The sequence below is a fragment of the Haplochromis burtoni genome, unplaced genomic scaffold (genome assembly GCF_018398535.1).
Source record: "Haplochromis burtoni strain Fernald_Lab_line unplaced genomic scaffold, NCSU_Asbu1 Contig_181, whole genome shotgun sequence".
In the NCBI taxonomy this organism is placed as follows: domain Eukaryota; kingdom Metazoa; phylum Chordata; class Actinopteri; order Cichliformes; family Cichlidae; genus Haplochromis; species Haplochromis burtoni.
Genome location: NW_024582542.1, coordinates 665,538 through 679,930, shown reverse-complemented (window position 1 = coordinate 679,930; position 14,393 = coordinate 665,538). Strand labels below are relative to the sequence as shown.

Genomic DNA, 14,393 nt, shown 5'->3' with positions numbered 1-14,393 from the left:
TTTGGTACGCTGAAATAGTTGAAGGTCCACAAGATCTCGTGCGGAACTGACCCAAAGGCGTTGGCAAGGTCTAAAAAGACCACGTCAAGGTCTCTTTGTTCTTTCTTGGCAGTTTGAATCTGGTGCCAGATGACGCTGGCATGCTTCCACAGGTATTTGAGGACTCGTGGGGGTGTTTTTATAGAGCCTATATGAGATGCCATTAGGTCCTGGAGCCGATGCTGCTCTTGCCTGCTTCACTACCTTCTCTATGTCACTCCATGTAGGTGGTCTTTGACCATTTTGTGTCCAGGTGCCTGGATAGGTGGCATATTACTCGGAATGGTAACTGGCTCGTGCCTTGGATCCTCAGAGTAAGTTTTTCTCGGATGATCTTCCAGGTCTTTAATGGGCATTTTTAAGGCACCCGCTCTTCTCTTCAACAAAAAGGCCCATAACAAAGTTGTATGGGTTGCTGTAGAAAAGGCCCTCCTCCACTGTTTCCTCAGTTGTCTTCTCTCTGTCACTAATCTGTCAATTTCCCACAGTCTCCTGGACTTTAACTGGTTACTCATTGGCTCTGGGCCACAGAATCTGATCTTTCCTACCTTCTATCTTCCTTTCCCTTGCTGGTAGTGGTTGGCTAGACTCAGTGTTGGAAGATTCTGTTGGTTGTTTCTGGATGAGCTCTGGGCTGGAACATGGTGTTGATTATGGCTGGCTTACATCTGTACACAAATCAAATCAAATCAAATCACTTTTATTGTCACATCACATGTGCAGGTACATTGGTACAGCACATGTGAGTGAAATTCTTGTGTGCGAGCTTCACAAGCAACAGAGTTGTGCAAAATACAATAATGTAAACAAGCAAAATACAAGAATGGCTACATCTGAAACTAATAAATATATGTACAATATGTACAAAATGTGTTGCTAGCTGTTGGTGGCTAACCTCCAACCTAGGGGCTGATATTAAATGGCCGGGTCCTGGGCTAGAATCTAATATTGGGTGTGGCTGACTAAGCTCTAGACTGGGAACTGCTACTGGCTGGATCTGACTGAGGTCCAATCTGGAGACTATGAGAGGGTCTGTACGACAAAGAACTTCGAACGGGGTGCTGATACCCTGAGGACTGTGGGGATTCTCCTGCCTCTGGACTTCCATCGACTGATATGACTTACTTCTTAAAAAGTATGTGTCAATGCGAGGCCCCTTTCTCAGCTCGCTGAGGCACTTCTTCCTGCCTTGGTGGATTTTACGGCCCATGTCAGTTGTTAGTTTTGACCAGCCACAAATGCAGTTCTGCAGCTTCTTTCCTACCATCATTGATGGTCCATTATTTGCAATGCTGGTTCATCTATTCATCATTGGTGCTGTTCCGTTATTCGTTGCAATTAAATCCGTCCAGAAAGGGTATTTATTTATTTATTTATTTTATTGAGGATGTAGATGTAGATTTTGAATAGTTAATTTTTTTTTTTTTAAAACATTAGATAACAAAGTTGCTATGGTTAATCAAAGTTAAACTAAAAAGCAAAACTAGTGTGATAATTTAAGAAAGACTAAAACTAACATTAAAAGTACTAATAATTATAATTTAATATTAATAAAAGTAAAACAATATATTTCCTCAACGAAAATATATAATTACAGTAGAATGGATGTTCCAAAAGAATGAACAAACCATTGTATTTTAGGTTTATTTATGTCTTACACAGCATCCCAACTTTTTAGCGAACGTAATAACTTGAGCTAAAGTAAATAATTATTTAGTCTAATTAATTAGTGCACAAAGTTCTGCACAAAGCTTTTATGATCTTCAAGGGGTGGTGTGGGGCGGGGGCTATTATAAGCTAGGGTGACCATATTTTGATTTCCAAAAAAGAGAACACTTGGCCCAGTCATGAAGAACTTTAATAATACTGTTTGCTTAGAGAAAATTTTAACATGTTTAAACGATACCTTCTCTGTGCGGTTAATGAATGTTGAAACAAAAATGTCATTATAGGCGGGTCAGACCCCATGTCCCTGAAGTGATTGGGCTGTCCTGGACCCACGTGTTCCTTGTTGAGCTTCCGTGATTGGCCATGCCAGAGGGCGCTTCCCATAGTGAGATACTGAGGGAGGTTTGAAAAAAAGAAATAAACTTAAACAAATAATCAAACAATAAAAATTAACCTGAAACAAGAAAACTCTGGAAACGGAAATAAACTAAGCTGAAAGCAAATAGTCAAACGAATTAGAAAATAGAAAACCATATAAACTGTTAAAAATGTCAGCGCGAGAGGGTTCCTGCAGGAGTCACGTGGTCAAAATTGATATAGGTCACGTGCTCTGCACAGAGCGGAAACGCTTTTAGTTTTTAACCTCGTCAGTGATCAACAGTTACAGCTCCCGAGAAAGCACTCGCTTGGCGATAGGTTTAACCGTTTTCTTCACCTATTTATGTATTTTAACAGATAACTACATGGCTACGACAGGACGGAAGGACTCCTCTGGTAATGTAGCGCTAACATTTAACTACTTAATTTATCTTATCCGTAACGACTGTGGTTTTGTTTACTTTGGTTTCTAGTACACTCCCCTGCTGCTGGCTCTTTGCGATGCGTAAATTAGCTTCAACCTGATTTTTTTGTGTTTAAAAGCTAACAGGTAATAAGTTTAAACCTGAGTAACATTGCAACCTCAAACGAAACTGTTTTTCTGCTCTGTCATCTTCTGGGCTGCTAAGTACAGCACTCAGTGTCATCAAGTGGTTTTTGTGTCCAAATGTTCCGCTAACATCAGTTCTTTTTTTTGCTCCATGACCACATATTTGAATCCTTGTTGACAAAGTGGGATTTTCCTTCTTTTGCTCCTCCATCAGACATGCAACTCGGACATGATCACATGATATACTGCATGTTTAACTCTAAAAGATTAACACAGAAGTTGTTCGGGGCGCTGTTTTAACGCAGAGCATTAAAAACCAATAAATGCAAATCAAAAACACATTATGACACAAAGAGAAAGATCTGCTGTTTTTATTAATTTTGCAACACTGCATTTAATATCTTTGTATTTTGTCATAAGTTTAGCTCGTGTGGATTCATCCTATAATGTCCTTTCTCTAAGATGTATGAACGGTGGGATTATTGGTTAATCTTGAAACTCTGACAGACCCATCAAAATGAAAGATGATTGTTAGTTATGTCATTGTTTTCGTTTTTAATGATCTTACCTTCAACTGCATGCATTCCAGACTGTAATTACTAGATTATAATAAAATTAGATGCCTTGGTACTAATTAGTAGTTATTGTGAAATCCTCCAATAAAATATCATCCATATGCAGTTTTCAACATAATAATGCCAGTGATAGTGGTCCCTCTAATCATAGTCTCAAGCTAACCTGTGAAGCAAACCTTTCTTCCAATAACTGTCTTCACATTATAGGAAGGGTATGGGGATCAGTACTGGAAGTAACAGAATAAGAAGGTGACAGTCGTAGTGTTATTGTACATTCTTGTACTTTTGAAACTTTACTTTTTGAAAGCTGTGTGTGGACTGCAAAAGTGTTTAAAGGGAGTACAGCATTTAATTTCATTTGTTTTAAAACTTGATTTACTGACTATTTTGCAGCCAATATGAATCTGCTGATAAATGATGCACTGTTTTTATAGATTAAAATGTACAGCAGTGTATAAAGTTATTTCCAGTGAAGGAAAAGTATTACTTTGGTAATGAAGACTGTCTCCCCAAACCCAGATCAAATCCTGCACTACAACCATGAAGACCACCACCCTTTTTAGCAAATCTATGAAATCAGCATCCGAAGTCTTTCATGCATAGTCACACTGCCTCTGTCTGATAAGCTACTTACATGCATGGTTGAGTCTCTGTTTTCTGATGGATTATTAGTGTGTATAAAATGAAGTACAGCTCCAGTGAGACATGCTGATGAGAATTTTCCAACTGATAGTGAAAGTCTGTTTTTGACCTCAAAAGAAGAAATTTGACTTAACTGAAGTAACCTTTTGAGACTTTCTGACAGTGTTGAAAACTTACAGTAAGCAACAAACCTCAACGAGACACATGTTAAATATTCCTAAAATATGTATGAGCAATAACTTAAAATTAAGGATTGTTTCGCCCTCCCCTTGCTGGTGACAAGTTACTCATGTGCACAGACTGTAGTTTCAGGTTGTACATCAGACATCTTCGTGACTTCGTGTACAATATTTCTAGAACTATGATAAACTGTTGAGTTTTTCTAAGCAGTAAAATGACATTAAACTTGTTTTTAGTGGCAGCACCATGGTGCAGTACTACCATAGTCCTCTCACAGCAAGAAGGTTCTGGATTTGAACCTGCTGACTTGCTGGAGCCTTTTTTTGTGGCATTTGCATGCTTTTCCTGTGTGTGCGGGTTCTGGACAAAGGAATGCCTATTAGGTTGTGATCCTAAATGTATCTGTAATTGTGGGTGTGAGCGCGTGGGGTTATCCACCAATCCACCCATATGACATTCCTGTAAAGAGGAAAAATGGATGGATGTTGAGTTTTTAACTTGTATTTCTTTACCTTCTAGTTTCTCACATATTTGTAACAACTTTGAGAGATGGCTATATAAAAAAAAAAATAGCATATAAAACCATTATCAGGGCTTTTTCACTTCCAAAGAAGATAAACCTGAAAAAAATCTTAACCAAATGCTTAAAGTTGACAAGATGGCGCCAGTATGTTCGGCTCGCTGTCACTCCACCTGTTTTCTGTTTGCTGTTCTTGCATCGCCTCCAACTGGTGCAGAACGCTGCTGCTCGCATGCTGACCGGTTCCAAAAAGAGAGACCACATCACTCCGGTCCTCTGCTCTCTCCACTGGCTCGCAGTTGCTTTTAGGATTGATTTTAAAATTTTACTGCTGGTTTTTAAGGTTCTTAACGGTACTGCACCTCCTTACCTGGCAGAGCTTCTTAGCATTTACCGCCCCAGGAGATCTTTGAGGTCAGCAGACCTGATGCTTTTAGATGTTCCCAGGTACAGATTAAAGACTAGGGGAGAGAGGGCTTTTGCTGTGGCTGCACCCAGACTGTGGAACAGTTTACCTCCTCACATCAGATTCTCCACAAGCCTAAGAACTTTTAAAACTGCTCTTAAAACTCACCTCTTCTCATTGGCTTTTAGCAAGGTTTAACTTGTTGTTTTAATTTATTGTTTTATCAGTGAGGTGTTTTATGTACTTGCGTTTTATTGTATTTTATATTTGTATTTTATTGTACAGCACTTTGGTCAGCCTTGGTTGTTTTTAAATGTGCTTCATAAATAAACTTGACTTGACTAAAGTTAAGCATATTGCTGCAGAACAAAGACCAATTTAAGTTCACTCATGGATCACTTCCTACGTGCAAAACAACCCTGAACACAGCTGCCAGTCTTTCTGTTTTCATTTAAGATTTTTCCTTTAAGTTTTTTTTTATAAGTGGAAGAGTTTGATTCTTAGCCTGTGTGTGGCCTTTTACTTTGGACAACTAGACTAGATCTAAACACTGATATGAGAGATTTCCAGTTTTTGATTGATAGAAAGGCAACTTTATCAGTGTTTCTGCGAGTGCCACAGGCGACAGTGAACCAGAAGAGCCAGATATTTCTATAGATTTCTGCAGCATCTGAGATCCTGTCTCTTAAGTGTCAAATGGGATGGCTTAGTCATTGGCCTGCGCCCACTTTTGTTTGTCTGATTGCTATCTGCCATGTCAATCAATGCACTCCTACGATCGTAGATATAAATGAATGCTGCCCCAGTTGTCTGCGTAAAATGTTAAGTTGTTGGATTCTTTTGGATGCCTCACATTCCTCTCACCGAGGCACGCAACCAAAGCCCGGCCTCCTTTCTAGCTGAGATAATTAAAAAGCTGTTTCCATCATACTGTGCTAACACCAAATGTTCATTGGTGTGTTATTTATTTAACTTTACAGCCAAAAATTCTCACAGGTTAACTGCAGGTGTTGGTTACAGCAGGAAGTGACCCCTACAAATATGGCTTTGGTTTACTGCAGTTTACCACATGCAGATTCCATAAAATCTCCTTTTACTGTTGATTTCCTAAATTAAGCAATGTATTTTACTCAAACTTAGATATAAAAAAGCAAAACTGTGACATTTAAACTATGACATTGATTTAAATACATCTCAGATGTGCTTGTCACTTGAAACAAAAGCATGCGGACTGCTCCTTTAACAGTCCAAGAAGCCATTCATCAATCACCTGTCAAAACTTTCCGCCTGCATCCACGTCAGTAGAAGTAAGACTAACAGCCGTTCTCTCCTTTTGAGGTTTCTTGTTTGTTTACTTTTGTGTCACGGGTAATTACTTGCAAAAAGAGGCTTTTCCTTTCAGGAACGGTAATCTTATAAACAAAGTGAAGGAATATTGCACGACAAACCTGGCGTTATTCCAGCTCCAAACTTTGCTGTGTAAAGTTATTTCGCTGAACTTTCTTCTTACAGGTAATGCTGACTAATACTGGACACAACAGGGTTTACTTCTCCTGTTTTACTTCCCATTTGCAAGAGACACTGCTAAGCTGGTAGTTTGCTCTGCTGACACGTCGAGTATGATTAACAGGTTTTGCCTCCCTAATTCAATCGTGTAAGTGATCTTGCAAGTGATCATTTTGAGAAATAACTCATAACTGTCGATTAAAGGTCAGTAAACAGATTACGTAAAGAGTTTTAGGTTTATTGCCACCGTGTTGTTTCCTCAGTATAAAGCGAACAAACTGAATGACCCTGTTCTGTGTTCCTTTCTTTATAATAAGCAGGGTAAGCGAACCAAAAAACATGTGACAAGTATTAGCTGTGGGTCACAGTGTGTGAGTGGGGCTTTTTTTTTTTTATTTTTTTTATAAAGGCAGTGTTAAAACATGATATATTGTCTTGTGGATGAATGGATAGGATTGATTTATTTCAAACATTTAAAAGAGTAAAATACAATTGATCTGTATGGACATTCACAAAACAAAAGTTTTGATATGTGCATATGCACTTAATATGGACACGTTCTTTGTATCATTTTATATTTGATATTTATTGTATAATTATCTTGTGTGTGTTTGTCTGCAGTATGTAAAAGCTGCTGATTACTGTGAACAGATGAAGTGTTATCATTTTTTTAAAGCATCTGGCTCAGTTCAAAGTGCCGACAGAGTCAGGGGTTTTGTTAATTTGCACACGTGCACATTAACACACATTTCACTCAGCTCATCAGAGAAAAGGTTTTCTTTTAAAGTGCATTTATCTAAATTTGATATTAGATACAAGAAGTGCTCGGTCATGGAAACCCATGCCATGAAGCTCCTGGCGCAGTTTTTCTGCTGATGTTAATGCCAGAGTCAGGAGTGTGCTGGTGACATTTACGCACTATGCACCTCTGCACACAGTGACCCCACTCTGTAACTTCACGTGGTCTGCCACTTCATGGCTGAGGTGCTGTAGTTCTTCAGTGCTTCCACTTTGCAGTAATACCACTTTCTGTTAATTGTGGAATATGTAGGTGGGAAGAAAGTCCATGAACTGTCTTACAGTGGTGGCATCCTTTTATAGTACAACACTCGAATTCAGTGAGCTCTTTAGAGCCACCCCTTCTTTCACAAATGTTTGTAAAGACAGACTGCATGCGTAGATGCTTGATTTTAGACACCTGTGGCAACAGGACTGAAAAACCTGACACAGCTGTACCTGTCTGTCATTGATATATACCTGCGAAACAGCTGCTATCTGTGATGTTCCAGAACTCTCCATCAGACTTACATTAAGGATTTCATGAGCGTCATAACGTCTCTTTATGTAACTTATCTGATATAACCAGTGTCATAGAAGGAAAAAACTAAACCTGACATCTTGTTTGTGTAATTTCAACTGCAAAAACCCATGACACGTAAACATCACACCACAGTGTGTTTTGCATTTGATATCAAAAGCACCTTATCATCGGGCCGAGGTCAAAATCAGTGTGCCCTTACTTCTCTGTTCTTAGCCGTGGCTAACAAAGTCGGGCCAGATTTATCATCTCTTACCAATCGCAGAAACCAGATACTTGATATCTGCAACAGTCTCTTATGACTCTTTTGGGAGAGCAGTCTCTTCAGGAATATAGAGTTTCAGACTTTCTCACAAACTTTTCTGGGTTTTTTTCTCAAGAAGGAAAAAGTGGAAAGTAAAACTACTCAATAAACCTAAACGGAGTGTATGAATCGGCGTCATTTAAAAAAACTACGTTAGAGACTAAAAGCGTGTTGGTTAATTGAGAGCAGCATTTCTTCTTTCACGTGAGTCTGAATAGACTCGGAGTTGGACAGGTTAGCTATCGTGTGATGCAGAGCTGACCTCACTGAGATAATGAGATCTGAGATAAAGAGAAAGTATTAGACACAATGAGGACTATGATGGGTTCCAAGAAAACCGTGGTGTGTTCAGGAATCTGTTTCTAGAAGTAGTCTGGGGAAGATTAAGTCACGTATTCCAGGAAATGATTGCAGTGTTATTCCTGAAGAGAGGACTTTTAGGCCTAGAGGTTCTTTTCAGTCACCAACATTGTAACTGTAAAATGCCGTTAAGTGGAGTTTCATTTACTCAAGCATGGACATTTTATTCAATAGTCAGAAATAACAGAAAATGCATTCATTTCCTAATTTCCTTTTACCAGTCATTTACCAATCATGCTTGGATGCACAGTCAGCCCATAAATGACTGGTCTCAGCTGAAAAAAAACTTAGATATGTGAAATTTGCTCAATTCACATGACGGCTGCTTTCCTTGCAACACGTGGTTGCAAGGAAAGCAGCCCAACTGCTTGATTGCACAAAAAGGAATTTCTGTGTTTTGCATAATTACTTCATTGCCACAATTTATCTTTGCCTTTGCCTTTTCAGCTTATCGTGATTTAAGTTTAGCAGTTAAGTTCATCTTTTTATTTCACCACAACAAGGCATGTTATCATTATAAATAAGCATCTGATATAGATTATATTAAAGTCAATAAAATGCAAAGATTTTTGCGATTATCAAAGTGTAACTGACTGAGAGGAACAAGCTGCGTTTTCAAAAATGAATAAAAAAAACAACTGCATGAAGAGTGAGTAAACTAAAGTAAGTTCAGGAGAAGTTTCCAGTAGTTCGAGAAAAACGCTGCACATGTGGGTTTACCTTTCTTAACATTGATGAATACCAGTCCTCAGATACAATGCTGTGTTATGTGAATAATGAAAACCAGACCTGAAAGATTTCACAGCATGTTCTATTGGACCAAAGTCTGCTTCAGATGTTGGATTTCAGTTCTAGTCTTGCATATATTCTACACCATTATCAACTAACGTGTTGCATTAGTAGACCAGGTCAGTTTATTGGTAAATTACTGATACATCGGACAATATTTTTTTACCGAACAACCAGGGTCTCATTGTAAACTTGTTGGCCAATTTAAAGAGTGTTTTTAAAAAGATATATTTTAGAAAAATTAAAATCTTTTTTTTTTTTTTTCCCCCCTATCAGAGCGGGAAAGACTTCCCTCTCCGGTGACTCGCTACGGCTCCACAGACAGCAGTGGCGAGGATGACTATCAAATTAACAGTCATGACAACAACTGTAACCACCACCGGTTTGCCACAGCAGCAGGATGTCACTGGGTCCACGCTGGAGAGGAAGAGGAGGCGATTTGCAGGAAGCTAAAATACTTCTTTATGAGCCCTTGTGATAAATATCATGCCAAGGGGCGCTATCCTTTTAAACTGATCCTGCAGCTAGCCAAAATTTTTTTTGTCACCACTCAGGTACATCATATATTATACTTTAATGCTGATTTCTTTTTGGGGGTGCTCTTGATTTGGATACATTTCTGGTTCCGTACATTTTAATGGGAATCACGCTGATGATGTAGAAGTTTAAACATTCACACAAATTGAATATCAAATATGAAACATTATCTGTTTAGGGGCTGTAACAGTAACGCACCACATAAGGGTTTTTTCTTTGTCACAGCTTCTTATCGTCCTCACATCATTCTCTATACCCCGTGCCTGTTTTTGCTGCAGTTGGTGCTGTTTGGCCTCAGTAACCAGGTGGTGGTGACCTTTAAGGAGGAGAACACTATGACCTTCAAGCACATCTTCCTCAAGGACTACGATGAGTCCTCAGATGACTCCTTTGCCGTTTACACACAGCAGGACGTCTACGACCACATCTTCTACGCCGTGGATCAGGTGATAATCTTTTTTTTTAACTGAAATTTGTAACCGTTTATCTTTATTAAACAACTTTTTAAACAGAATTTCCTGATTAGCCACAGCATGAAAACTTTCTGCTTTATATTATTGAAGTCTCCATCATTCTCCCCAAACATGGGCTAAATTATAATCTCTGGTTCTTTTTCTGACTTGGTGCGATCACTATGGGAATCATTGTAGCGTGAGTATGGTTTGCTACTGTACTCGCTTTATTCCCATAGATAAACACTGAGTGAAGTTAGAAACTGATCTGCACGAATGTTTGGGTGTGTGGTCCATGTCACAGTGTCCTCCATTTAAATACCAGAATCTGAGATTCTCCAGCCAAACTTTGCATTGCAATAGATCATCAGTGCTATTCACTGCTCACCTGTTCCACACATTCAGTCTTATATACCCAAATTTGACTGTATAAATATGAAAGTAAGCCTCATGAAGTTTTATTACCATGGTTTACAAAATAAGTCACTGTCAAGGATGTCAGCAACGCTGATTAGATCTGCACACAGTGGGTCTGACATACAGCTCACTTCCTGTTTCTCTGCCTGTGCTTTCACGTTATTTCAATGTCACAGTCAAATAAATCTACAGTATGAACAAGGCTAAAAGGTGTTGGTCAGTGAAGACATTACATTATTTGGTTGATAACTAGAAGACAAAGGGCAGAGCCTACACATACAGCACGTGCATAGTTTAGTTGGTGAGCTGTAGAAAGCTGACAACATAAAATCTGACAGTTTTATTTGACTCCAGACAGCAACGCCATTCCCTCGAAGTTAAGTGTTTGACTTTCATTCTTGTATTGATCGTACTGATATTAGCTGAAAGCTAAGACATGTGTGGCCTGTTTCTATGCAAGCTTGTATTCTCTTCACTTCATAAAACCCAGTGATAATCCTTAATTATTCTAATCTCATCCTTTTTCCCAGTATCTGGCCTTGCCAGAGACCACAGTGGGACGCTATGCATATGTCTATAACCGTGCCGAGAATGGCAGCGCCCTCTTTCTCTGCCAGCAGTACTACAAGAAGGGACACATCGACCCCGCCAACGACACGTTCAGCATAGACCCCCGTGTCATCAAAGGTAGGCAGCGTGAACTACACTGTACAAAAGAACAGTATGTACAGTCTGCAGAGTCCTCGCCTCTGCAAACTGCTAATGTGTGAAATTTTTTTCTCGATGTGACAAGACGTTGGTTCTGTAAAATGACAGTTCACGTTTACTGGTGGCGGGTTGCATATGAAGAGTTTTTGCCTTTGTGTACCAAGTAGTTCAGCTGAGAATTTTGTCAAACACTCAAAGAAATGAAATCTGGGCTCCCACTTTACAACAATGCAAGAAAAATGCAGAGATTACTACAGAGAGAGAGAGAGAGAGACCAGATTAAAAAAAAAAAAAAAATTCTTCTATGGAAAGTGGTTAGGGGCAGGATTTCACACATATTAGAGGTCAAGCAGAGTGTGGTTATTTGCAAAAAGTCCCCAGTTGCATTTGTTGCCTGAGGTGGGCATCACAATGTGTTCTGTCACTTTAAAAGGAAAAGTTTGACTCAGAGGAGCAGCTGTATTACAGAGCAGTACATTCCCCACAGATTTCAAATAATTAAGTTAAATGACTAATGTCTTGTCATTTTTGTCAAGTCATGACTGGTCAATAGATCATAACAGGCTCAACTAATGGTATTTTGGATGTAATAATATGCAACGCAAAGAACTTTCTCTCTCCAAAGCAGAATTTGTTTATCTTGTCGACAATGCAGCCAACTCTTTGGGATTCAGTTTCAAGAAATAAAGTGTTAAATTACAGAAAGTCTATTTTTTTTTGTTGATTTACAGAAAACATTCTTTGTCGACCAACTATAAAAACGGAAATCTATAGTAGATTTTTTTAAAAACAGGAACTTTTCTGTTATTTAATTGTTTAAATAACAGAAAGTAATTTAAACAATGACTTTCTGTCATTTAAACAATGACTAACAAAGTAGGCTGGTGCAGTGTACAGGAGGTCTTTATCAGCAGGGGAAGCTGTAAAGCAATACAGTTAAGTCTGAAATTGCTGTCCTCCTTTCAATAAATGATTAAAATTGAGGGCATTAAAGGGACTACCAGTCACCAGCTTTTCTTGACGTATTACATCAAACATGTGTCATAACGATAGTTCCTATTACAGAAGTTGTTGCACAGCCTAAGAGTTTCTTACTTCCTCATGCCAGTGTCTGTTTCATTCAGTTTATCAACGTTAAGAAAAAAGATTAGCAGTTGAAAAATGATCTTGTGCTTCCTGTATATAAAATAAGAAAGCAAATTCAAGTTTGACAGTAGTTTCTCAGCATGATATTCCTCTCTCTTCTTTGTTTGTAATCTTTAGAGTGTGTTGGCGTGAACCCCATGACGATCCCCCAGGGTCCGCTCACAAGCAACTACAAGAACTTTACACTCAAGTTCCACAAGTACGGCTTCATTTTTCACATGGCTTCGTTTCCTCTTTGTTGACAAGATTATCTGCGTGGTATCTAATGATCACATACCTCTGCAGCACACATAGACAAACAAACAAACACAAGCATGTATACAAGGACAGCGACTCAAACCCACAGAGATATGATATGAATCATGTTGTGTTTCTTGTCCTGCATGTGTGCCTCTGGTCATTCTTTTAGTCACCTTGGTTTCATTGTTAGAAATTAGATGTTTTTGTGTTCATTTGTTTGTTTTCTTTTTCTTTTAAAACAGGTTGATTAATGTTACCATAGAGTTCCAGCTGAAGGCGATAAATATCCAGACTATCATCAACAACGAGATCCCAGACTGCTACACCTTTCATATAACAGTGAGTTAAAGACTTTCAGACTCAACACATGCTTGAGCTGTCAAATGTCAAGGCTAGAAAAACATTACAGGCTGTGCATTAGAATTTAGTGAGGGTGGTCTTTCCCCATACATCTACCCTTGGAAGAACCCAGAAACTATTCTAATGGTTGTCAAACCAAGTCTTTACTGATATAACTTAGGGTATCGAAGCTACAGGGGGAGGTTGTCGAATATGGGGGAAAGAGTTAAAGTGAAAACAAACAAACCAGCCTCAGCGCAGTCCATTTATGAAACCAGCCGTGTAAGTTTACTCTTTAGTTCCAGTTGACTGCCGCTCGCAAACAGGTTTAAACAGCTGCTGTGCTCGCAGGCCGAGCTGTGTGCGTCATTTAAAACCTTCTTCTCTCTTTTACAGATAGTTCTGGACAACAAGGCTCATAGTGGCAAGGTGAAGATCCGGCTAGACAACCAGGCGTCAATAAAGGAGTGCAAAGACCCGAGCATCTCTGGACAAGGTGAGAGAACAGAAAAGAAGAAGCATCTGTTAGTGGTCATGGGACTACTGTGCAAGTAGTACAGCAAGCAAAATATGATACCAGTGATGAAACTAGAAACATGTAAGCAAAGGTGTTACAAAATATCACAAAGTTGTTTGTAGTTCACAATAATGAGCCAACAGGAAGTTACAATGAGTGAAGTTATTTATACAGAAGTGTGTAGCAGTAGGCTTAGACTGCAGCCATGAAGAGGAGACAGACTGCTCACATCTCTTTTTTTTCTCCTCTTTAACCTCCAGTTCAGACGTACGCACGTTTGGCATTTGATATTATTGTGGTTCTGATCTGCATGCTGTCGCTGGTGCTGTGTGGACGCTCCATAATACGAGGCATCATGCTGCAATGGGTAAAGAAAATCTCCAATACAACTTTACTATCACCTGGGGCCACTCACATTAGAGGAACATCAGGTTCTAAGGAAATGTCAGACTAGTAGTGTTCTAGTAGTGAATTGTAGGTTCTAGAGATGGACCGATCCGATATTACGTATCAGTCCGATACTGACGTAAATTACTGGATCGGATATCGGAGAGAAATAAAAAATGTAATCCGATCCATTAAATATCAAAAAAGCACCTCACAAAACTTGCGACACGGCGTAACTCGGCTCATAACCGTAGCACCTGATAGAGCGGCTGTGTGTATTTGTAGCCTCGCTACCAATCCGGCATTTCATCTCCGAGGAAGTTATCCCAGAGAGAAGTAAAGCAAATGTGTAAGTTCATCTCTGTTTGTAAACCATCCCCGCGTTAAGCTTTACAACCGATATATGGAGCGACTG

General features: G+C 39.1%; 1 protein-coding gene across 1 annotated transcript in view; it reads left to right on the top strand.

Annotated features, from left to right (window-relative positions):
• Window positions 1-2,323: 2,323 nt before the first annotated feature.
• mcoln1a (mucolipin TRP cation channel 1a) overlaps window positions 2,324-14,393 on the top strand; it is a 26,294-nt gene continuing 14,224 nt past the window's right edge. The window contains exons 1-8 of the mRNA XM_005934455.3: window positions 2,324-2,481; window positions 9,512-9,789; window positions 10,051-10,218; window positions 11,172-11,328; window positions 12,613-12,694; window positions 12,978-13,074; window positions 13,471-13,570; window positions 13,852-13,958. Of these exons, the coding sequence (XP_005934517.1) occupies window positions 2,451-2,481; window positions 9,512-9,789; window positions 10,051-10,218; window positions 11,172-11,328; window positions 12,613-12,694; window positions 12,978-13,074; window positions 13,471-13,570; window positions 13,852-13,958 (1,020 nt within the window). The 5' untranslated portion in view covers window positions 2,324-2,450. The remainder of the gene's footprint in view (window positions 2,482-9,511; window positions 9,790-10,050; window positions 10,219-11,171; window positions 11,329-12,612; window positions 12,695-12,977; window positions 13,075-13,470; window positions 13,571-13,851; window positions 13,959-14,393) is intronic.